Genomic DNA, 25,464 nt, shown 5'->3' with positions numbered 1-25,464 from the left:
ACCTTGTCCGAATGCATGAAAATGTTAAATTTCATTTTCGGATCTTCTTGATCCTAACAATTGGATTTTCTCGATACATTATTCTCTTCCGGATTTAATAAACATATGTCATATCTAGTTTGATTCACATTATTGATTTTTGACATATGGAATCAACTAGCAAATGCATCTCTCATAGACTTATAATGTGAAAAATATCTTTCGAGAAATGGATTTGATGATTCCTTCTTATATCTTTTGAGAAATAGTTTTACATGCAAGGATTTAATTCACACACATATCTTGATCCTTGTAAAAATGAAGCGTGCTTTAATATCTTATCATTTTTAACTTCGGGTAAACTCACAAATGACTTTCCTCTTTCATGCAAAAAGATTATAACAAATAAAGAAGAAGAAGTAATGAAAGTTATCTCCATGTCATGTTTTCCTTGAGATATTTGTATAATTGGTATCCTATCCCTCATTGTTGAAAAATGACATAAACCAAGTTAAAATTTGCTTATATTGTTCTCCTTTTTGTTGATGACAAAGAGGGAGAAATATATGAATTGATACTATGAGTGTCATATTTGAATGAGAAATATATAAATTGATGCTATGAGTGCCATATTTGAATTTAATGCTATATGAATTGATGCTATGAGTGCAATACTTAAATTTGAATTATGTTGAGATATCAAAAGCTTGCATCGAAATATATGATAAATTGGTGACAGAATTGCTATAATTGTCATATTTGCACTATGTTATTACCATATTTGAACTATGTTAAGATATCTAGAGCCTACATCACAATTCTACAAATTGATATCTGGTCATGTGATGAAATGCTACGATTGCTAAACACTTGAAATATTTGCATTATGTTAAGATATCAAGAATTTACATTGCAATTTTTACATGTTGATATCTTACCATATGATGAATTGCTACGAATGCTATCTTTCACATTTGAAATGTAAAACCTGAAAATGGATGTCAAGCCTTGACATCATTTTCAGAGAAATACAATAGGAATCATGATGGGAGTATTGATAAGGTTAAACGATCTTAACTTATCAATATGTCTTTTGAATTCAAAGGCTTTGAATTCAAGAATGACTTATATCAAGTATGGCATATAGATAGGGGGAGTAAAGGTTAACTCCATTATCAATTGATTGTCATCATCAAAAAGGGGGAGATTGTTGAATCTTAGATTTTGATGATGAAGTCAATTGTCATTTGTTATCTAATCTATATATTGAGATAAGTGTGCAGGATTAACTACGATGGCAGTAAGACATGCAGCAGGAGTTGCGCCAGAGTCAAGACTATGATCACGTTGGGGGTTCGAGAGTTCGACGGATATTCGGATGGTTTGTCCGCTCCCGGGTTCCTTCCATTGAGAATATTTTGAAGGGCGATTTCCTGAATATTATTTCTTTTTCCCTGAATCCTTTTAGGAGACAAAGTTAATGAGCCTTTCTGCAGTCGCAATTGTCCCAATCACATCGGTGACATTCCTTCGATGTACTTCCTATTGAGCCAATGGCTTCAAGTCATCAAGGAAGCTAAATAACTTATCCTACTTGGACATGTCTAGGATGTCCAGCACCAGTTCAGAAAATTGCTTCACATAGTCTCAAATGGAAGTACTTTGGTGGAGTTGTCTCATCTTCCTCCTTGCGACGGACTCTGTGTTCTCGGGTAGGAATTGAGTTCTTAACTCCTGGTTTAAGTCCTCTCATGTGTCCACTTGACATCGACCTTGTTGAATCTTATCCCAATGGGTTCGCCACCAAAGTTTTGCATCCTTATTCAGATACATGGTTACTATTGAAACTTTAGTATCTTCAGAATCAGGTCTTGTAGCTCGAAAGTACTATTTCATGTCAAACAAGAAATTCTCAAGCTCTTTTGCATCCCTAGTACCTCCATAGCAATAAGGCTTAGGTACTCTCAAGTTTTGTTGTGTCACAACACGGGTATTGCTCCCTCTCGCATTTAGTGCCCTTGTGAGATCTATCACTTTGAAAGTAAATTCTGCCATGACTTTATGCAAATATTACACGGAGTCTTTAGTACCATCTGTTAGTCGATCGACTAGGGCCTCAACCTTGTTGATTTGGGATTAAGAATTTTCTTGCGAGCTCTCTACCCCAAGAAGCCTTCTTTGGCCTTGGTAGAGAGTATCTGCCATCATGAGTCTCTCATTACGGCTCTTTTTTCCGGTTGGTACTCCAGATTGTGCCTCCTCCACTCACAAAGAGTATCTAACTTCTCGCTCATCATGTTCACTACCATGATCCTCTAGAGTGGCTCCACCAACCCGAGAGCAAGTTTGCATTTGTAGCCCATCTACGATTTCTCAAGGACTTAGTTGGTTTTGCCTAAGTCGTGTGGCACCTTTGCGTGTCCGTCCACAAAGGTTAGCTTCCCTGAAGCCTCCCATGGTCCTTTAGGACCTATAAAAGAGAAAACGAATTAGAGAAAATGCCTCACTCAGGATCCACAAGCAAACATTCCAGGAAACACTTCATAGACAATGCAAATTACAAACAGACTTTACAAGCTTTGAACAGTTGCACAACAAAGGGTCAAAATGGTCCACTACAGATCAAAAATCTCTCATAAGTGTCTATATGACACAACCTTTATTTACAAGCCTAAAGCGGCTACCAAACCCAACTAAAATGATACTATTAAGCCTTCTACTGTTGTAACATCCCTCATTTCTAAATTTTCGTATAAGTTTCTAGTTGTAATGTAAGTATCTATTTTAAATTTGATAAAAGAGCCAAAGTATAAATCTAAAAACTTATTCATAAGATTTGGGGATCTGTTCAAAAAGAAAAAAAATCTGAGGTCCTATATGTAAACCCTGAGGACCTAATCGTAAATATAATAATACAAGGACTAAACTACAAAATATATAAAATTATAAAACCCACCGCTTAAGCCTCTCTGCCTTCGTTCTTAAGAAACCTGAGAAGGCAGCTATGTGGGAGAAGAAGACAGAAAGAGAGAAAGAAGAAGAAGAAAAAAAAGGGGGAAGAAGAAGAAGAGAAATTTGGGGGCTTTGAGATTTCTTGCTCAAATCTTCCCAATTGGGCTCATAATTCTCAAAGGTAAGTATTCTAATCCCATCCTATAGAAATATTAGTCTCTGTTATCATATTGATTCTGAATAATCTGACAGATTTTTGCTTAGAACCCGATTCTTTCTCTTGTTAGACATAAAACCATGGATCTAAAATTTTTTGGTAAACTGACTCCTATAAATTGTTTCAGTCATAATTTTTAGCACCAAATGTGGATTTAGGCAGAACCTTATTTGTTTGAAATTAGACTCTTATACCTTTCTTTTGACACTAATATTGAAAATTTTGGACACCGAATACTTACCCAAACTTTTGTTTCAAATGAGCCTATGGATGCTGCAAAACATGGATCAAAATTTCTGACCTTTTGATACTAAAATGCCTATAAGTCCCTGTTAGAAATTCTGATTTGTATTAAATGACCTTATTTGAAACTAGACTTGTATAGCTTTCTTTTGATATATAGATTGAAAAATTTTGAATTCAAATGCCAATCCTGTTATCTGTTGAATCCGACCCTATGAATTCTGCAAAATAGTGATTTTGTTTTTGATCTTTGGCTATTAAATCAATGGTAACTCCTTGTTGGAAATCTTGACTCATAAGAAACTTATTTCATTAGAAACTAGATTGAAATATCTTTCTAATGATATATTTTTTGAGTAGGAGAACGATTGATGGTATAAATCATTTGTTCAATATGCCTCTCGAATTCTATCATAAATTGAGCTTTGGTCGATTTCGCATATTTTGTTTTCATTTGTTTGTAAATAGATTTCATTCAGTTTCCTTCACTCAATTGAGGCTTATATTAATGCTTGAATTTTGGTTTGCTCTTATCTATAAATTATTTACATTCTTGAAACATATTGTATAACGTTTATGTTATATCATATTGACTCATATAGGCACATGTATATCTCATTGTTCTGCATTTGCATTCGATATATGCCTATTCCCGTTTCATTCCTTTGGATATCAAATTTGTCTAACCTTCTTATTTGAATTGAGCTATATGTGATTGTTTGGAATCCGTGTGTGTTCTTGCTTTCCTTTCCTTTCAAATTTAAATACATTTGTGAAAGAATTATTGCTTACATCGTATTGACTCGTAAAAGCACATATACGTTTTGTTGTATCGCATGTGCTTCTGATATATGCTATTTATTGTTTATACTATCCTTTTGTACTCTAGTGTTTGTGGGATATTGTGAACTTTTGTCAGAAATGGTGAAGGGAGTTATGCATAGAGCTTGTAATGCTCTGCCAGCCCCTATGATTTCACTCAGACGTGGATGGATGGAGCTCCCAGACGTGGGAGACTTATGTTTGGTGGTCATTCAGAAATGGATGTACTATATTATGTTATGGTCCCACTTCACCTTTTGTATGTTTGATATGATATCCAGAGCTTTGGTTATGTGTTTCTATACATGCTTTGGATAAGAATGGTATGAATGCAACGTTAAATTCGACGTTTGAGCTTCTGTTTCGTATTTATCCTTGGATATGCTCCGAAATGGTTCATATGTCATTGATATGCTTTGAAATATTTCACATACCATTGATATGTTTCGAAATGTTTCATTTGTTATTGAAATGCTCCGAAACATTTCATACTCCATTGATATACTCCGAAATGTTTCATATGTTATTGTTACGCTTCGAAATATTCCATATGTTATCGATATGCTTCAGAACATTTTATACGCTATTGATATACTCTAATTACTCTATGCTCCATTTGCGATGAACTGATACATTCCAAAATATCCTATTTTCCATTGATATACTCCGGAACATTTCATACGCTATTGATATGCTCCAATTACTCTATGCTCCATCTATTATGAACCAAATATGTTTGATTGAAATGAAATTTGTGATTCTGTACCTAATGAGATTACGTCTATGAATTCTTATATTTTGCCTTGCATCTTGAAACCTTATTTGTTTGGAAACTGTCCTCTTTTGCCATGGATATGTTAGTCACTTGTTGAGCCTTATATGCTCACTTCGTTGCTGTATAATTTTTTTAGGATAGCTTGTTGCTTGCTTAAATATTAAAATTAGGTTGAGGCAGTGGAAAGCTAGAAGATTTTGGGCAGATCTTTATTAGTATATATGTTTTTGTTATATAAGCACACTTTGCATGTAATGAAATGTTGACGATGAATCTAAACTTGTGGATTTTGTATAAGTTTAAAGGACCTCTCATGTTTAGGATTCTGGAATGTTAAGTTTAATTCGTGTAATGATATGAACTTATGGTCAACATTGGTTTTGTGATTGTATAGACTCCCACACTTGTGAATTTATGTTGTGGTTATTATTTTAGTGAGTTGGGTTCAGATTTTATGAATCATCGAGCGATGTGTTGTATATTTATAAACTACACAGGGTTTATGAATTTGTGGATTATAGAGGTAAAATTTTGATTTGAATATTTTCTTAGTGACCTCAAATGTGTGTTTGGATCCTGGATGGATTTGTGTTGAAAAATTTTTAATATTATCGATATTTTGAGGGGCGTGACAGAGGTGGTATCAGAGCATGATTTGAGAGTCACTAAGAATTTTTTTTTTTTTATACTAGATGTGAAAAAAAAAATGGAGGTTTATTGACTTTCATTTATAGATTGATCAAAGAAAATTTTCTTTTGATGTTTTAGGAAGCAAAGATGATGAGACCATCTGGTTCTCCTGTTGCATCTACTGCTGATCAATTGAGTGGTATCATGCGGACTTTGGAGACTATGGCACAAGTGATGCAACAACAACAACAACATATCCAACAAGGAAGAAATGATGGAACAGAGACATCAAACTAGACGGGGTTGGGAATTGAACAGTTTAAGAAGCTTAGTCCTCCCAGTTTTAGTGGTGAGTCTGATCCAATGGCGGTAGAATGATGGATGATGCAGATAGAGAAAATATTTGATGTCTTAAATTACCCTGATGATTAGAAAGTTTCTCTTGCTACCTTCATGCTGGAAGGAGAAGCTGAACACTAGTGGAGAATGATTAAGAGGATTTTTGAAGTCAAACATGAGCCAATGACATGGAAGGTATTCAAAGAAAAGTTTAACGATAAATATTTTCCAGATTGTATAAGAGAGCAAAAAGCATTGGAGTTCTTGAATCTTATCCAGGGAATTATGATGGTTGCAAAGTATAAATCTAAATTCACTGAGCTCTCTAGGTTTGCCATACATATGACTAATAATGAATCTAGAAAAGCAATAAGATTTGAAAGGGGATTATGAGCAGCAATAAGAAGTCAAATATCAGCCTTAAAACTACAAACATATGCGGATATGGTATAAAGAGCTTTGAAAATTGAAAGAGACTTGGAGGAAATTTAAGAAATCATGGGCAAGAACAAAAAGGACAAATTTACTAGCGAAAGCAAGAGAGAAAATGAATATGAAGCTAGTAACAAGAGGATCAAGACATCTAGATTTAAGAAAGGTAAACCACTGCGGAGGACTCAGTCATGTGCAAAATGTGGATTAAATCATGAGACAAGTTAGTGTTTTCGAATGATTGGAGTATGTTTTGCTTGTGGAAAGTTAGATCATCAAATAAGAGATTACCCACTGAACAGGAAGAAAGAGCCACTGCCTCCTAGACCCTCAACCTATAATATCCCATTAGTCCCACATCGGAAGTGGGCAATGTGTATGATTAGCTTATAAGGGCCTGATGAGTATACTACGTTAACTCCCGCTTAAGCATTTTGGTCCGTGGTTGAAGGACCAAAATGGAGTTATTGGCCAGTTAGTTCATCAAACTCGGGTCGTGACACAACCCATGCTAGAGTGTATGCTATCACTGAATAAGATTCTAAAGCTTCTAAATCAGTGGTTGAAAGTATTCTTTATGTTTCTAAAAGAAATGCAAAAGTTTTGTTTGATCCCGATTCCAACTTATCTTTTGTTTCATAATACTTTGCTTATCACTTGATATTCTACTTAGACCTCTGGATTATATGTTATATGTAACAACTATTGTTGGGGATTCTTTGGTAACAAACTTGGTTTACTCATCTTGTTTGATCTCTATTGGAGAACACGAACTCCTTGCTGATTTGATTCTCCTAGAGATCTAGGGTTTTGATATTATACTTGTCATGAATTGGCTATCTTCCTATCATGCTAGTATTGATTGCTACACAAAAATAATTACTTTCTGTATACCAGGTTAGCCTATATTTTACATTGAGGGCATTAGGCATGATTTGCCTCCTTGCTTGATATCAACACTTCAAGCTTATCGTCTTATGCAGAAGGGTTGTTTTTGTTATATGGTGTGTGTAAAGGAGTATTCAAATCAGGAAACCCATCTAGATGAAATTTTAGTGGTCAAAGAGTTCCCTGATATATTCCTAGATGACTTGCCTCGTTTACCTCTAGATAGAGAGGGTGAATTTGTTATTGATCTGGTCCCCAATACAACCCCAATATCTAAGCCTCCCTACAGAATGACACCACTCGAGCTAGAAGAATTAAAGAAGCAACTACATGAATTATTAGATAAGGGTTTCATACGACCCAGCATTTCACCGTGGGGTGCTCCGGTATTATTAGTGAAGAAGAAGGATGGAACATTGACGCTTTGTATTGATTATAGACAGTTGAATCAAGTGACCATCAAAAACAAGTATTCCATACCCAGAATTAATGATTTGTTTGATCAACTGTAGGGTGCACAAGTATTCTCTAAGATTGACTTGAGGTCAGGTTATTATCAATTGAAGATCAAGGAGGAGGATATTCCAAAAATAGCTTTTAGAACTCGATATGGTCACTATGAATTCTTGGTGATGCCTTTTGGTTTGACTAATGCCCTTGCAGCTTTTATGGAACTAATGAATAGGATATTTTAACCGCTCTTGGATGACTGTGTAATTGTATTCATTGATAACATATTGGTGTATTCAAGGATTAATTAGGAGCATGAGGAACACTTGAGAAATATATTGTCCATACTAAGAGAAAAGAAGTTGTATGCAAAGTTCAGCAAATGTGGATTTTGGTTGAATGAAGTTGCTTTCTTAGGCCATGTGATTTCAAGGAAGGGTATATCTATTGATCCAAAGAAAGTAGAAGCTGTAGTTGAATGGGATGTACTAACAAATGTAACGGAAGTTAGAAGCTTCTTGGGCATGGCAGGTTATTATAGAAGATTTATAGAGGGATTTTCTCGAATCGCTCAACCTCTCACCAAACTCACTAAAAAGAATGTGAAATTTGTATAGGGTGATGATTGTGAGCAAAGTTTTCAAGAGTTAAAAAGAAGATTGACTAGTGCCCCTATTCTCATTATTCCAAGTGGAAGTGAGGGATTCGTAGTTTATACTGATGCTTCAAGAAAGAGCCTTGGATGTGCTTTGATGCAGGAAGGGAGAGTAATTGCTTATGCTTCTAGACAATTAAAAGGTTATGAATTGAATTATCTAACTCATGATTTGGAATTAGCAGCAATTGTTTTTGCTCTAAAGATTTGGAGACATTATTTGTATGGTCGACAATTTGAAATCTTTATTGATCACAAGAGTTTAAAATATATTTCACTCAGAAAGAGTTAAACATAAGGTAGCGAAGATGGATAGAACTTCTAAAGGATTATGATTGTGTCATCTGTTATCACCCGGGCAAAGCCAACATTGTAGCTGATGCACTTAGTAGAAAATCTACAAGTTTTATGGCTAGTCTAGTCGTGAAGCAATGGAAGTTATTAGAAGAAAATTTTGATTTGAAAGCTATGAGGAAAGAGTAAGACTCAATGATATTGATGGCCTCCATTCAAGTGCAATATAATCTTATTCAACAAATTAAGGAAGGACAATTACGAGATCTACATTTAATCTACTTGAGGAATGAAGTAGAAAAAGAATTAAAGCCAAAATTTCAAGTTTCAAAGGATGGCCTATTGAGATTTGGGGATAGAGTATGTATACCAAATGAACCAGATATCAAGAACCAAATCCTAAAGGAAAGTCATACTTCAAAGTACACCATGCATCCTAGGAGCACTAAGATGTATAGAGATCTCCAAAGTCATTATTGGTGGGAAGGCATGAAGAAGGAAATTGTAAGGTATATTTCAAAATGTTTGACTTGACAGCAAATCAAAGTAGAACACCAAAGACCTGGAGGGTTGTTGCAACCTTTAGATATTCCTGAATAGAAATGGGAATGTGTTACCATGGATTTTGTTTCAGGACTACCTAGAACCTCTAGAAAGCATGATGCTATTTGGGTTATCATTGATAGGTTAACAAAATCTACACATTTCCTATCGATTAATATGACTTATTTTCTTGATAGACTTGCAGATTTATATGTCAATGAAATAGTAAGACTTCATGGTATTCCAAAGGAGATCATCTCTAATAGAGACTCTAGATTTCTCTCTAGATTCTGGAGAAGATTACAGGAATCTATGGGCACTAAAGTCAAGTTTAGTACTACATATCATCCTCAGAGTGATGGTCAGTCAGAAAGAACAATTCAAGCACTTGAGGATTTGCTTAGAGCCTATGTTATGGATTGCAAAGGTGAATGGGATAAAGATATTTCACTTATTGAGTTCACTTATAATAATAGTTATCATTCAAGTATTCAAATGGCTCCTTATGAAACTTTATATGGGCAAAAGTGCATAACACCTATGTGGTGGGAGGAAGTTGGTGACAGAAAGATGTTAGCATCGGACAAAGTACAAGAAACTACCGAGAAAATTCAAGTTATAAAGAAAAGGTTAAAAACTACTCAGAGTCGTCAAAAGAGTTATGCTGACAATAGAAGATGAGATATTGAGTTTGAAATTGGAGATTTTGTGTTCTTAAAGGTCCCCTTCCAAAGGCGTTTGGGAAGAAAGGAAAGTTAAGCTCAAGATTTATTAGACCTTTTGAGGTTCTTGAGAGGGTTGGTTCTATCACTTACAAGATTGCCTTGCCACCATCGTTGTGTCATATCCATAATATATTTTATGTTTCGATGATTAGGACGTATATACTTGATCCTTCTCATATCATTAAGTATGGGCTGATGGAGATTGATAAAGATTTATCTTTTGTGGAAGAGCCCACTCAGATTGTTGATAAGAAAGAAAAGATCCTAAGGAATCGGGTCATCCCTCTAGTTCAAGTAATTTGGAGACATCATTCTGGAGAGGAAACAACCTGGGAGCTAGAGGAGGAAATGAAAAAAGTTTATCGTCGTCTTTTCATCGATAGAGGTATGATAAATTTAGAGGACTAAAATTTTCTTTTAAGGGGGGGAGAGTGTAACATCCCTCATTTCTAAATTTTCATATAAGTTTCTAGTTGTAATGTAAGTATCTATTTTAAATTCAATAAAAGAGCCAAAGTATAAATATGAGAACTTATTCATAAGATTTGGGGATCTGTTCAAAAAGAAAAAAAAAATTCGAGGACCTATATGTAAACCCTGAGGACCTAATCGTAAATATAATAATACAAGGATTAAACTATAAAATATACAAAATTACAAAACCCACTGCTTAAGCCTCTTTGCTTTCATTCTCAAGAAACCTGAGAAGGCAGCTGCATGGAAGAAGAAGAGAGAAAGAGAGAAAGAAGAAGAAAAAAAGGGGGAAGAAGAAGAAGAGAAATTTGGGAGCTTTGAGGTTTCTTGCTCAAATCTTCTAAATTGGGCTCATAATTCTCAAAAGCAAGTTTCTAACCCCATCTTATAGAAATATTAGTCTTTGTTCATATATTGATTCTGAATAATCTAAAAGATTTCTGCTTAGAATCCAATTCTTTCTCTTGTTAGACACAAAACCATGGATCTGGAATTTTTCGGTAAACTGACCCCTATAAATTATTTTAGCCATAATTTTTAGCACTAAATGTGGATTTAGGCAGGACCTTATTTGTTTAAAATTAGACTCTTATACCTTTCTTTTGACACTGATATTAAAAATTTTGGACACCTAATACTTACCCAAACTTCTATTTCAAATGAGCCAATGGATGTTGCAAAAGAGGGATCAAAATTTTTGACCTTTAGATACTAAAATGCCTATAAGTCCCTGATGGGTCCTCAATTAAGTGCCAATGGGTCCTCAATTAAGTGCCAATGGGTCCTTAATTAAGCTGGCATGGTTACACTTGAATCTAACTCAACTAAGACCTAAAACTATGACGACCATGACTTAAACGATTACAAAACATAGAATCTTGTGTTGTACAGTATATCATTGGTTCATCCGAACTCTCGATGCATCATGTTCTCCTTTGACGTATTGCTCGATCCATCTACATGTTGACTCTTGCAACGTCCGATTTTAGCACAATGTCCGATTCTTCTAACTTGATGCTCGATCTCTAACTCCAGCCCAATATCTGATTCTTCTACTTCAATTATTTTACTTTTTCATGATCGAAGTTACTCCTGCATCACTTTTCTCAAAACATAGATTAGATCATAAACTCATTAATTGATTTCATCATCAAAATTTGAGATTCAACATATATAAACTTTAAAACATATTAATGACAACTACAAATTGTCAACCACAAAGATTAACTAAAAAATATTAACTATATATATAAACCTAAATTTAGAGAAATAATTACGATATTATATATATAATATCATAATATTATATATATATTATATATATATATATATAATATCATAATTATTTCTCTAAATTTAGGTTTATATATATAGTTAATATTGTTTAGTTAATCTTTGTGGTTTGTCACTAATATGTTTTAAAGTTGTCTTGCGGTGGTAAAATTTTTTAGGATATTTTAGAGAGTTTAACATTTTAGAAATATATTTAAGTTTGAAATATTAACTAGCAAATGCAATACCACAACGCAAGGAATGAAAAAAAATGATACGTATAAATTACAAAATATCATCATATCGAATCAAATAGTCCACTAAAAATTAGTACGATCAAGAGGAATTGAAACTTTCGATCAAAACAAAACTTTATGATGCCCCCTCCAAACATGATTTTCATTCAATCCTATGATACAAATTGATATGGACTTATGTAAAATTATCTAAGACGTGCAAATACTTGTTCATAAGGAATGAGTACATTCGTAATGTGAGCATGCTTGATCCTCCATAATTTTTTATACCCATTGGGGTGTATTGAATGGTATACGATGTTTTCTTGATCAATAAATTGCTTGTTTCGTGTCTAGGAATAATTTCATCATGTAATTGTTTTAATGATGATTTTTTATTAAGACTAATTTTGATTTAGACTTGTATGTGATCTTTGGAGAATTCAAAATGTTTTTAGAGAAAAAAAAATGATAGTTTCTAAATTGTATGATTGTTTGGTGAAAAAAAGATTGTGAACAAAGTTGTGAATATCCTACTATATAGCTATACCAAACATATCAATATACGGTACACTAACGATACAGTATGATATCGACATGTACCATCCGTATCGAACATATATCGCACACCATTTTATAACATCGTTTTGGTTGAGAAAAAGATGACTACTAGTCAAAAGACAGCCTTTCCTTAATTATTTGATTTGAGCTAATCCAATTTTGATTTATTTGGAGAATTTGCTTCACAGCACAGGGTTTACACGCAGAGTTTACAGCACAATGACCAACATAGCCTTTCATGCTTGAACTGAATCTGGCAGAGTGAGGCAAACTCATCTGCGAGAACATTTGAGAGGTTCATTGTGACAGCATATTTCTTCTATTTTCTTGCTTATATCTCCCAATATAATCTCATTTTCAGACATATAACTCTGGAGGTGGGACTAAAAAAAGGAGCATCAAAGAAGAGATGGGGTTCCATTTCTTGAAGATAGTAAAGAGGACATGGAATGGGAAACAAAAAACTCCTGTATCAGATCATAAATAGAGCTTTAGCCGCAGAACATAGACTTGACTGATCTCTCCCATTAGCTTCAAAGGAAAGCTTAAGCTTCATGAATCAATTGCAGTCAGGATCATACAATCACAGAAATTGAGCAAAAGTATTATACAACAGTAGAATTACAAAATCAGTCTTGCCTTCTAACTTGTTCTTAATAATTTTTGAAGCATGGCTGCCTTGTTATTATGTATCCGAAATAGAATTACATCAGAGCGGCACATAATATTTTACTCGGGATATGTGGGATGGAGTAAAGTGCAATTTCCATGATTCATCCTAATAAGGTATTCATCCTAATGAGGTAGTGACAGTACGATTGACACTTGAAAGTGCTTTCACAATTTACTACATTCAAGTGGCAAGCAGCTATAGATGTGATCATATCTTCCATATCAAAAAAGCCAAAGATCATATCAGGATTGTAGATTAATAATCTCAATTAAAGAGGTACATCAAATTTGCTATTTGAAATAGACTGGCTAAATGCTTCAATGTTATGAAGAATGCTTAATCTTTCTTTGCTCGGTTCCGTGCAGCTCTGGCTGTGCTTGATCGCTCAGACTGTGAGAAACGGATAAAAATGTGCATAACTATTGTAACCAGTATAACTGCTGCTATGGTGAGCACAACTCCTTTCCATGTCGACAAGAGTTCTGTCCATTTGAAGAATCTGAATGTAGCATATGACAGAAGACTCGACCAAAATACCACCACCTGTTGCCAAGTTTATCGATCAAGAAAGATAAAAGATACAGGATATGCTGATTGTGTAGAAGTCTCAGTAGGAATTATGACCATCTCGAAACAAATTATCACCTCAATATAATATAATTCTTTCATTTGCGAAAAAAATGATTTTAATTGTTTCAGATGAATGAAAATAAGACCAGCATATATACTTCTTTAATTAGATAGAAACCCCAAGGCAAATAGTGAAGATAAACACTTCTAGTCATATCACAGCAAGCCACCTAGACTCTTTGATTCCTAAAGTTCACAAATCATAAGCTTCCTATCAGCAAAAGCATCTTCACCTTCCTCATTACTTTCTTCTAGATCATCGACTATCTCGACTGATACACCATGAGAATGCTGCTTTACACTCCAGCATCATTGATAGAAGTTTCACATTCAAAAGAAAAAAGCTTGGATAGAGCCTTGATTTAACAACCATGTTATATTAGCTACTCATGAACAAAATCTTTGTTCTTCTTCAAAATAAAATTGGGACAAGAAAGACAACTCCAATCATGCCATAACAAGACAGTTGGAATTATCTATAATGACAAAGTCAATGTTCACAATGTGTAAGCTTCCTATTAGCAAAGGCATTGTATATAGAAATACAATGTACCATGAGAAAGGTGCTTTATACAGGCTTGTTGAGAAGAGTTTCACCCAGGTATGAAACTTAATTCGGGATGCATTATGATATTACAAGTTGGCAACCTTTAGTCTAATGTTTAATGAAAAACCTTTTCTTCATATAATTTGTTTTTATATATTGACAAGACAATTAACATCTTACCAGCAAAGACTTTATAGGCCGACCAAGTTGTCTTGGTTCAACACCAAAAGTGCCCTCCGATTTGTGTTTATCCAGTAAAGCATCCTGTCAGAGAGAATAAACAAGTTCGATGATACTATGAAAGGATTAAGAAGTCATTAAGGCAAAGTAGTATCACATCTTTGCATGAAAATGAGATTAAACATATGTGACTACATTGCATGTTTTATAGCCAACAAAAACAGAAGATCCTTGGAAGACTAATACAGCATGCAAGAAAGAATACTATGCCTTAGCCACAAATATGTCTTTACACCACTGTGACACTCCCTCATCTGTTTCAGGTAGATCAGTCATTTCATGCCGCTTAATATGGACATGTACCTGCAAGCATAATAGTCTTAGATGAGAACAAAGTCGAAAACAGATCCAAAACACATTAAAATGTTAAGCAATTATTTTATCAATCATTGATAAGAAACTTCACTGGTCACTGACAGTAGAGGGCAGAGACCAATCCATACTGGCTAAAGATTGCACACATGGTTGCTGGCAATGTTGGTCAAGTATGCAGGAGTAAACCATACAGCCAACATAACATCTATGGTTGATAACTACTACAGAAATGTGTACAAAGAAGAGTACAAATACAATCCTACATATAACAATAAACCTTTAGAATTAAAGTCAAAATAGAAGCTGAAATAACCTAATTTAACATGAAAATAATACAAATTTTCTTGATTTTCTAACTTTTTAATACACATGTACAATATGAGAATAAAAAAATTCTCAACTGAATTAGACCACTTGTAGCCCGAAATCTTGATGGATAATGCACTGATGTTGGCAATAATGATGCAGATGAGACATTGTTCGTGGTGTTCATCATCTCACAACATATTTCTCATATTTTCTAGGATTTATACAAGTTTATCTGGTTCTTTGCTACACATAACATATGCTGCATTCCATCTATGCTTGTAGCCCAGACTCTTGATGGATACTACTCTTTTGTTGGCATTAATTTTGCAGATGAGACATCATTCTCCGTGTTCCTTCTGGTAATATATTGCTCGTATTCATGTAGGAGCAATTTAGTTGATTTATCAATAAAATAAATTTAATAAATTTAGGATGTTTTGCATATGTAATAACTAGTCACATGTCAATATCTACCCAACAAGGAGGAAAAAAAACCAAATGTAGTGAAGATGAAAGAAATAAGATTTGTTTATTATTAGAGATTACATATCTTTACTGACCATTAATCTTTACAAAGATAAAAATCTATCAATTGAGAATACCATCAAGAGAGGAAGATTATTTTTCAAACCAAGTCAGAATTGTTACCTTCTTCAAATGGAATACATCATATCATGTAATTTTCCTTATTTTGGTTTTTTTCCTCTTTATTCTTGTATCTATATCTATAAAAAGGGACCAGAACATTGTAATGGATCGATCAAAAGATGAATCAATAAATTGAATTCTTTCTCACCTCTTGTGTGAGTGGTGTGAGGCCATAAGTTGCTTTTCCAATGGAATAATTCTATCGTCCACGTGTGAGATTTGCGGAGGTGCAAGACTTTCATATTGGGAGTATACTCCTTGAGCCAGAGCGAGTCTGATAGTTTTCTAATTTTTTTTTATTATTATCTTTTAAGTTATTATCCTTTTTTTTTCTCTTTCTAATTCCTTATTCAAAAAAGAAATCCCTATGTTACTCATCCTACATCACATATCTTCTAGGATTTACGCAGGTTTTTTTGGTTTATTGCTACATATCACCTATGGTGTTTTAATATCTCAAATACCCAGCAATTATACTCCTAAGAATAAGACCATATCAATGTCTCAGCTTTGTAGAAGTTTGCTAGTGCAGTAAAGAGAGGATCCCAAAAAGGCTCTTTAGAATCTCTGTTAATACATACAAAACACATCGAAGGGAAATATGAATTCATCAAGATAATTTGGAACAAAATCCAGAGCCAAATGCTTAAAAAGGTGACAATTAGTCTTATTTCCTTTCTGATGCTCAGGAAGATACTGCATCTAATTAAGTTACGGTTGCTATTGACTGAAGGTTTAAAAATCAGGTAAAGATAGAGCAGATAGAGTAGCTTCTAGCAATTGGCTATAAAAAGTTACAAAAGTTATTTAAATGACTTCCAGCACTTGGCTGCTGTAGTCAAATCAGATATCTATCTAAAAGTTGTCCAACTTAATGGAAGTTTGAAATTCAGCAAGACCTTTTTCTAGTGAAGGTAGCAATGCCGTCTACCATGGCCACTCCACAAAAGTACAACTTACTGTAAACAGAAGACTTACATTAACTCTGGATGAAACTATTGTCCTTTTCCAGAATAAAATTTTATTCCTCCTCAAATGGAAAATCTTCATATATTTTTTCACCAACTGAACTGACTCAAGATTGGACATATTTTTTCTGAAGCCAAGTAAACAACTCTGATTAGTTAACAGGAATTCGACAGTTCATGACCAATTAATCAGCCACAGCTAATTTACGAACGGCTACAGGCTACCATGCTTAGCCAGGAGCTCCACAGAACAGTATTAACACCTAGAGGGAATAATCACAGCCATGAAATGGAAGACTACTCTTGTTTTAACATGTGATAATATAACAAATATGTAACGTGCACTGATCAACATGAATTCATACTAAACAACCCAGATTGAAGCCAGTGAGTTCTATTGGTTCTCGAGCCAACCCTGGGTTCATACTGCCAATGAAGTTGAACAGTTGCTGACACATTGGGCAGCCTGACCTGCCCCACCATGGTCAACATAGTTTAATGTTCCATTTAGAAACTTATGGATCCTCACTCTCCAGATTCCAAATCTCTGATTCCTTCACTCAAAAATGATATATAGTGCCTTTACTCCACATATATCCTTCCAACCTCTATTCTTGTCAACATTGCTCATCTCTTTCATGTTGCCCTTTGTCTCTCCATGATCCATGCTCGTGAGGTACATGCTTCCCAACTGACTGTTCTACTCCATATTTTTTATCTCTGATCATTTGATACTGAATCTCATCAATAAAAAGAAAATCCTCATTGGTCCCACATTTAGTGAATGATGTCTTCCCCAAGGCACTCATTCTTTTTCTCACCCTTGTGCTTAATCTCTCTTTCCTTTTCAATCTCACAGAGCCTCATCCATTAACGCCTTAAACAATAGACCTCTGGTGCTACCCATGAGCATATTCCCTTCCCTCCCTGACCGCTTTCTCTGGCCTGTTCTCCACAGCAACCCAACCAGAGTTCTGTTTGGGATAAGTTTAACAACACAGAATTGTTGGTCAGTTTCAGCTTAGGCATCATGGCATAATAATGGCATCAGCTTAGGCCAGCTTTAAAAACGTTCTCTACAAATTGACTCTCACAAAGTTTATGTCTATTTGTGATGCAAAATGAAAGAAATTCTGCTCAAGCTCAAAAATATCAATGCAGTTATCATTCCAACATTTTGTATGTGAACTTATATAATTTGATACTAGATAAGATTGTATAACCCAGAGAAAAGATATCAAAATATTGAATCCTCTAAGTATATGGCACTTTTCAATAAACTGTAGCTACGTCAAATCCACAAGGTGGCTATAAAATTAACATTAAAAAATATCATGTATTAAGTAGATATCAGAACTAGCATTAGAAATAAATGGCCTTCACTTCAGATGAAATGATTTAGTACTTTCAGTGAGATTGTATCATCAATTGCATGTACAAGTCATGATTCTCTCAACAATTAACTTGATTATCAATTACCATAGGAACATTTTCAAACATATCTTCCATTGATGACCACAAAATATAAGTAACATGTGCATATGCAAGCACATATTGCTGAATGTAGCCCTATCATAAATTATACATTCCTATATTTCCAAATTCTCAGGATCTGCGAACCGTAGTCCTTGTGTCAGAATTGAAGCAAATTCAAATACTTTGAAGATATGTTGCCTAAATGCAACAATGAATTATGTATAGAAGACACACAATGAAAGTCGCCATAATTTAGCATACGTACCACTGAAGATTGGCCTTTTAGAATCCTAAACATTGTTGGTGGAGGTTGATCTGAAGGAATAGCTACTGTTACGTCATAGATAGCAGGAACAAAAGATCGCATAATACTTACAGCTGAAACGAAACCCTGAAAATCATATGTCAAGTGTCAATAAATATCTAGAGATTTCAATCTATGCTGATCAAACCACAGATAATCCATGACAACAAGAAAGATGTATATTGAAGGTCATTCTACCCTTTTATATTGCTTCATCTAGTACTTAAGATATCAAGTGAAGGATAGTTTCAAGACAATCAAACTCAAAGACAAGACCAACGAAAGGAAGCCAGGAAAAGAAATTCTCCATACAACAGTAACTTGTTAAAAACTAGAAACAACCTTGGTACGAGGAATGAGAACATTTCTAGGGATTGGGAGACCCTGTGAAGCTGCATACTCTTGTGCTGCTAAAAGTTTTGCTGGCGTAAAACGTGTCCCTTCGACAAAAAGAGCCAACCAAAATGGTCTAGGGAAGTCCTTTAATTGTTGCAAACCTGACTGCATGTTACAGTTATCCAAACGAAATCAGAAAGAATAAAAATTTAAAAAGTGTCAGCACTATACAACAGTAAGCAAGTAAATAGTACTTTCAGGGTGCTTTCATCCTTGGTCCAACTTCTTTCCAGAAAGAGGTATTCAGTAAACCACATTGACCAACCAATAACCTGCAAAGGTGTCGTACATAACTAATAGTAAAGCAGTCTTTGACATAATAAGAAATTAAACTAAAAGCCTTGAGAATGGCATTACCAAGCATACACCGAATACTTTGCCAAGTACAAACATATCTTAAACAAACATATACTCAAGTTATTAATGAGATAACAACTTTTCTAAGAAAACTAAATATGCTCCACAACTGTAGCATCATGGGTATGAATCAAAGAAGTCTCTACAATTAGAGGGGAAAGTCAAGAAAAAAAGGAAAACTAATGATCACAGGCCAAATGGACAAAAAAGAGTCTAAATGTATCCTGAAGTTGAGATCCTCTCTGCTATCTGCACTCCTAGAGAAGCACAAGATTGACTGTCAAACAAAGTTTTTTGCTTACCATATGACCAAAGCATGAGGATCTTCAACACTCAAGTACAGGAAGTCATGTCTTTTTCACTGAATAAGTTTCCATGTGATTTGCTTGTGGAAAGAGGGGAAAAATAGATAAGCTGAAACCTGTTACAAAACTTTTTTGTCCTAACAGATGTATATTCCAATTATTATTTATTTTGATATTACAACTATTAGATGCAATCCTTTTATCTTAGAAAAGAGTGTAAAGAAACTGTTAAATGTGAAGAAAAAGAAAAATGCCAATGACTTATATACTCACTGGCAGGAACTTTGATGATTTCTTCATCACTGCTAACGTGCTACCAAGACAACCTGACCGCTGAGATAAAAGAATCAATTTAGTAAAAAAGATTACAAAATAATCAACAATGAATCACAAGCTACCTTAGTATGCTTTCTTTTCAAGCATGTGATTCCATTACTGACAAATGGAGAACATGCATAGCTGGAGTTAACCCATGCACTAATTAGGCTATTTCTATATAATGCACAAATAGAGATACATATCAACCTGAGACAAAATCCATCCAACAAGCCAATCAATGTCACTTTTATGGTTTGAAATGACAAGTGCATGCTCTTTACCTGTAAAGTTAAACAGAGAAACTCATAAGGCAATTTATGCATGTTGTAAGGCTAACAACAATAAACAATATGACTCCATGGTAGGAAATTCAATTTTGCTCAAACCAGTCCGAACTAACAGGTATTTACTAGTATGAGCATGAATCAAGGTCCGGACCGCCCCATTTCAAGTAGTGCAGTTCAGCCTTTTTTCTTTATAGCAGCATGGCTATCTTTCTTTTTTGGTCTTTAAAAGTATCAAGTGTTTTGTTTTAGGGCTCATGACTCCTCACAAGCCCATCTCTCCTCCATGCTGTCACCTTACCACTGTTGTCCAACCCACCAACCATCCACCTGTCACTTGCAGCCCACCACACCATCTTCATTGATTCTCATTCTCCCGCTTCTCTTCTTCTTGTTCTCCTCCTCCTTCCTTCCTCTTCCTCTTCCTTCCCTCTTCCTCCAAACCCCCCAACAGCAGAAGGGTACCGGCGGTACATGCCAGCATATCATCTGTTGGAGGGTCAACATGGAAGGGACCATCGACTGGTACCTGAAATTCCATTCCTTGCTCCACATTACATGAGGCCCAAGAAAACAACCATTCAACTTTGTGAGAATGTCTTTAGTTTCCTGGAGGGAGGGAGGGAGGGAGGGAGGGAGAGAGAGAGAGGGAGAGAGAGAGAGAGAGAGTAATTACCCATTAATGCATAAGTTTTTGAATCCGCAAATAACTGGACCTGCAACCATGAAATGTACATTATCCACTTATTAAATCTTAAAATATATCATAAGCAGCATACATCTCATGAACCACCAAGTCAAGTAGGATAACCACTTGGTTACAAAGAAACATAAAATGTAGATATCAGTAGTACAGACAACAATTTTGGAGATGCCACATCACAATAATAAGGACAAAATTATGTTGTAGCAGTAGAAGAAGAGGCAGGATGAGAGCTCTCATTAAAATGTCTGTTGCCATCTCAATGGATTCAAACATTAACATTTGAAATTCATGTGAAAAAGTTATAAATAAGTTTATACATGTGCAGCATAGATAGAAACAACTGCTTTTCAGAACACGGATCTTTCAAAGGATTGAATGTCTACAGTCATCATATCCCATCATGACATTGACAATGCTTTTGCAGAAAGTATAGTATTTTGTATAATTAAGTGGTTTGGATGTAACAATAATTACTATGGTATAAAGATGACAGATATACTTGTTCCAACCATGGATTTCAGATTTATGTCATGCCAATCCATGCCATACGAGCATGTTGACCAACATGTCCCTGTTCAATAGAACTGAAATCCAAGAACCACTGTGCCATGCCGGCTGGTGGTATCGGTCCCTGGCCAGATTGTTACATACCGGTCGACACTGGCATACTTGTTTTTCAGGAAAAAGATAAAAAAATGACCAAAAAATTGAAAATCATTTCTTAGGGTTTTTTGTCCTAATTTATTGGTATATAAATTATATTTAGAAAATAATAAAGTGTATCTAAGGAAGTTGCTTAGATATATGAGCCTCCGTGAAGTTGCTTCCATTGATCTTGAATCAATCTAATACTAAAACCTAAAATCGACCCTTTAAACCCTAAACCCGGAACCCAAATCCTGATCCCCAAAAAACCTCACAAAAGGAACTAGTTCAACCTTATAACCTCTGAACTAGAGATGATGAGATAGAAGTTCCTAGTTGAAAAAATCCTTTCAGTCTGAAAGTTCTATTACAATTTAAATAAACTATATAATCTTTACTATAAAGATTTTTCGTATGATGCCATGCTTAAAGAGGCCAACTCTATGGTGTCTAGTATCATAAGGTAAACCAACAGACCTACAAAAAGCATTCAAGTATTTAAGTTGTACATCTAGAAAGAACATTTTAAAAAAAATCACTAATTTATTCAAGGCAGAAGAAAAACTTCCAAAGTTTTACAAACATTTTCTTCTATGAGGATGAGGAGTATAAGAGAGCATCAATTGCTTGTTAATGCCCTTACAAGATGAACTAAATGGTTTTTATAGAAATACAAGAGAGTCGAGAGTATTCTAAAGTTTGTTACAACCAAGGTTCGCCGTACCGTACCGTACCGGCGTTTCGACTCGTGCTCGGTACGGTACGGGTGTACCGACCGGTACACCGAGGTGTACCGAGCACTGTAGCACTGCTACAGTGCGCTACAGTGCGGACCGGTACAGGGCGGTCCGCGTACCGACAACTTGTCGGACCGGTACGTACCGCCCGTACCGGGCGGTACGGCTCGGTACGGCAAACCCTGGTTACAACTATTATCTTCTTTTTTTTTTCTCTAACAAATCTAACATTCTATTTTTGTTCTTTTGCAATTGTTGGTTGTTGTCTTGTGTCGACTAAAGTGGCTTCTTTTTATCTTCTTTTTTTCTTCTAACAAATCTAACATTCTATTTTTGTTATTTTGCAACTGTTTGTTGTTGTCTTGTGTCGACTAAAGTGTCTTCTCATTGTCTAGTATCGGTTGAGTGGTCATTTCAAGATTCTTCAGTTATATCTTATTTTCAAACATCATTTCTTCTTCATCTATATTATTTTATATTATCATGTATTGTACTTTGCTTATAAGTTCAACATTGCCATTATCTTCCCATGGTTCGATATTATCCCCTGGTACTTTGTTCTAATCTCCAATGTCTTCTCCCAAATAATGCATACATAGTTCTTGTTCAATGATAATCTGTTCTTGGAATAAGATGTATAGGTGGTATAAATTTATCAAAATACACCTCGTACCACGAACCTTAAGCTACTAGCCTCATCCTGTATTGAACTATATCCCTTGTAATGTAATGTGTCTTATACCTTCTAATACTATAGTCTTCATTTGACCTTTGATGAGATCTATTCTGATTCATTCCTCTTACTATTTCTTAGTCATTTTTTACTTAATTAGATCTCATTAAAGGTCAACTAAAGAATCTATTAGAAGTACAAAGCACATTACACTATAAACAATAGAGTTTAATACAATATGAGGCTAGTAGATTAAGGTTCATAATACGAGGTATATTCTAATAAATTTATATCACATATAATCTATATCCCAATGACAGATTAGGTGAATCAAGAAATTATCATGGAACAAGAATTATATATGCACCACCATTTAGGACGACACTGAAGACTGGGTCGATGTATTTGTAAATGAAACTGATACTATTAGACCATAGGAAGGTAATGGAACTGATGAACTTGTAAATGAAGTATAATGCATAATAATATAAAACAATGCAGATGAAGAAGAAATCATGGATGAAAATGGGGTATAAGTAAAGAATCTTCAAGGGGCGACCCAACTGATACTAAATGATAAGAAGTCACTTCAATTGACACAGGATAACAACCGACCGATGAAAAATAACAAAAAAGCATCACCACCGGAGCAAATATGGCAAGCCACTTCGAAAGTAGAATGTTAGCTTTATTTGAGAAAAAAATAAAAGAAGATAAAAACTTTAACATCCTTCAGAATCCTCTCAACACTCTTATATCTCTATAAAAACCCCTTAGTACATCTTGTAAGGGCATCGACAAGCAATAAAGAATCACCTCGATCTCATAAGCCAGTTGACGCTCTCTTAGACTCCTCATCTTCTGAGAAGAAAAAGTTTGTAAAGATTTGTAAGTTTTTCTTTTGTCTAATTTAGTAATCTTATTGGGAAACATTCTTCGTTCATGTATGCTTCAAGACATAAATGCTCTTTGTAAGCCCATTGATCCGATTAAAACTAGACATTCTAGGATGGATTTAGCATTAGAGTTGGCCTCTTTAAGTATGACATGATGCGAAAAAAAAATCATAATAAAGATTATAGTTTGTTTATATTGCTATACAACTTCCATGCTAAAAGAATTTGTTCAACTAAGAGCTTTCATCTCATCATCTCCGATTATGAGGTTATAAAATTGATCTAGTTCCTTTTGGCATATTAGGTTTTAAAGGGTCTATTTTAGGTTTTCATTTGAATTTTAATCACGAGTAAGAGTGTGAGAAAGAGTGAGAATAGAGTGCATGAGAGTGACCAAAAGAGGGGGATAGAGGAGGATTTAAAGCCCAAAAGAGGCCCCGACAGTCAATTTCACCATTGGGGTTAAAACTAGACTCAATCTAGGTCGGTACCAATCAAATTCCGATCAATTTCAACCTGTATCAGCGGATACAGAGCAAGTTCCCTGCTTAAGATGCTGCAGCGAACATGCATCAGCATCACCTCAACATGCAAAATAGACAGTAATCCACAGACACCAAACAGGATATGTCAGTCATACCAGATGAGCAAATGGTCAGAGGAAATAATTATGATGAAATTTAGAACTTTAAGAAAGTTTACCTTGACACCAGCCCACCAGTCAACAAGCCAGATAACCTGGAGCCACAGTAATTCCGCCACCACTCTGTTAATCCTCCTGTAAAGACTTTTCGAGAAAGGCCGAATTGTGATGAAAAAGATAGCCTGCAGCGAAGGAAATTAAAAATAAATAGCCACCATGCTTGCAGAAAATCTAATATAGAAAGAAAAATCGAATCTTTGACAAATAACAGAAAGACAGAAGACAAGTAAATGAGATAAGTAGATTGAAAACGTCAAAAGGCTCAAATCTAAGACAAAGAAAATGCGTGAATCACCGTCTGGTCTATAACAAGACGACAAGGAACATGAAATGCCATAACGAACTAAAAACCAAACCTAAACTACAACAGCAGCTAAAATTATCCGACTTCTTCAAACAAAAACTGGAAATTCCACCCATATTCCACCAATCTATACAAAAAACTAAAAATCTATCAAAGAAAAAAGCTGCGACAAGAAAAGAACTTTCGACAACAAGAACTGGCGAAAAATGAGGCTACCTGGACGAGATTCACGATTAACCCCGAGAGGAGGAAAATAAGGCCGAGGGGAACCACAACCAACGCCGCGGCGATCGACATGGTCGAGACAAAGCAGAATCTTTACCCTATCTCAGCTAGAAATCTCCGCTCGGACATGGGCCTCAGTCGCACCCATTTGCACGCATTGATTGGGGGCGCTGGAAGACATTTATGATACCACGGAAGAGGGACGCTGCTGCTGCAGTGTCGTGGGCGAACGATGCAACACGAGAGAACGGATTACGATTGGTGCGTGGTAAGGGTCCACGCTTAGACTTCACACTAAAGATTCGGAAAAGACTTAAT

General features: G+C 35.1%; 1 protein-coding gene across 2 annotated transcripts; it reads right to left on the bottom strand.

The window, feature by feature from the left end:
* Nucleotides 1-13,358: 13,358 nt before the first annotated feature.
* On the bottom strand, nt 13,359-25,419 carry LOC135626215 (1-acyl-sn-glycerol-3-phosphate acyltransferase PLS1-like). 2 transcript variants are annotated; one of them, XM_065131369.1, is made up of 12 exons: nt 25,138-25,419; nt 24,617-24,739; nt 23,835-23,879; nt 20,934-20,973; nt 20,181-20,254; nt 19,929-19,988; nt 19,188-19,265; nt 18,940-19,098; nt 18,559-18,684; nt 14,788-14,880; nt 14,518-14,601; nt 13,359-13,703 (listed from the first exon to the last, which is right to left on the bottom strand). In XM_065131369.1, the coding sequence occupies exons 1-12, from the start codon at nt 25,216-25,218 to the stop codon at nt 13,497-13,499; spliced, it is 1,170 nt and encodes a 389-aa protein (XP_064987441.1). In that variant the 5' UTR covers nt 25,219-25,419; the 3' UTR covers nt 13,359-13,496. The 2 variants fall into 2 exon arrangements, with proteins under 2 accessions (XP_064987441.1, XP_064987442.1); XM_065131370.1 differs by lacking the exon at nt 23,835-23,879 and having other exon boundaries at nt 25,138-25,410.
* Between the last annotated feature and the right edge of the window lie 45 nt (nt 25,420-25,464).

Source organism: Musa acuminata, chromosome BXJ2-11 (assembly GCF_036884655.1).
Source record: "Musa acuminata AAA Group cultivar baxijiao chromosome BXJ2-11, Cavendish_Baxijiao_AAA, whole genome shotgun sequence".
Classification (NCBI taxonomy): Eukaryota; Viridiplantae; Streptophyta; class Magnoliopsida; order Zingiberales; family Musaceae; genus Musa; species Musa acuminata.
Note: the sequence above shows the minus strand (reverse complement) of the source record. Positions and strands in the feature narration are given on the sequence as shown.

Coding starts and splice junctions, on each gene's coding strand:
- LOC135626215 (XM_065131369.1), bottom strand. CDS start 25,218: ATGTCGATCGCCGCGGCGTTGGTTGTGGTTCCCCTCGGCCTTATTTTC. Junction 19,989..20,180: donor TTGGATGGATTTTGTCTCAG/GTTGATATGTAT, acceptor CTTTTATCTCAG/CGGTCAGGTTGTCTTGGTAG. Junction 13,704..14,517: donor GGCCTATAAAGTCTTTGCTG/GTAAGATGTTAA, acceptor ACTTGGCAACAG/GTGGTGGTATTTTGGTCGAG.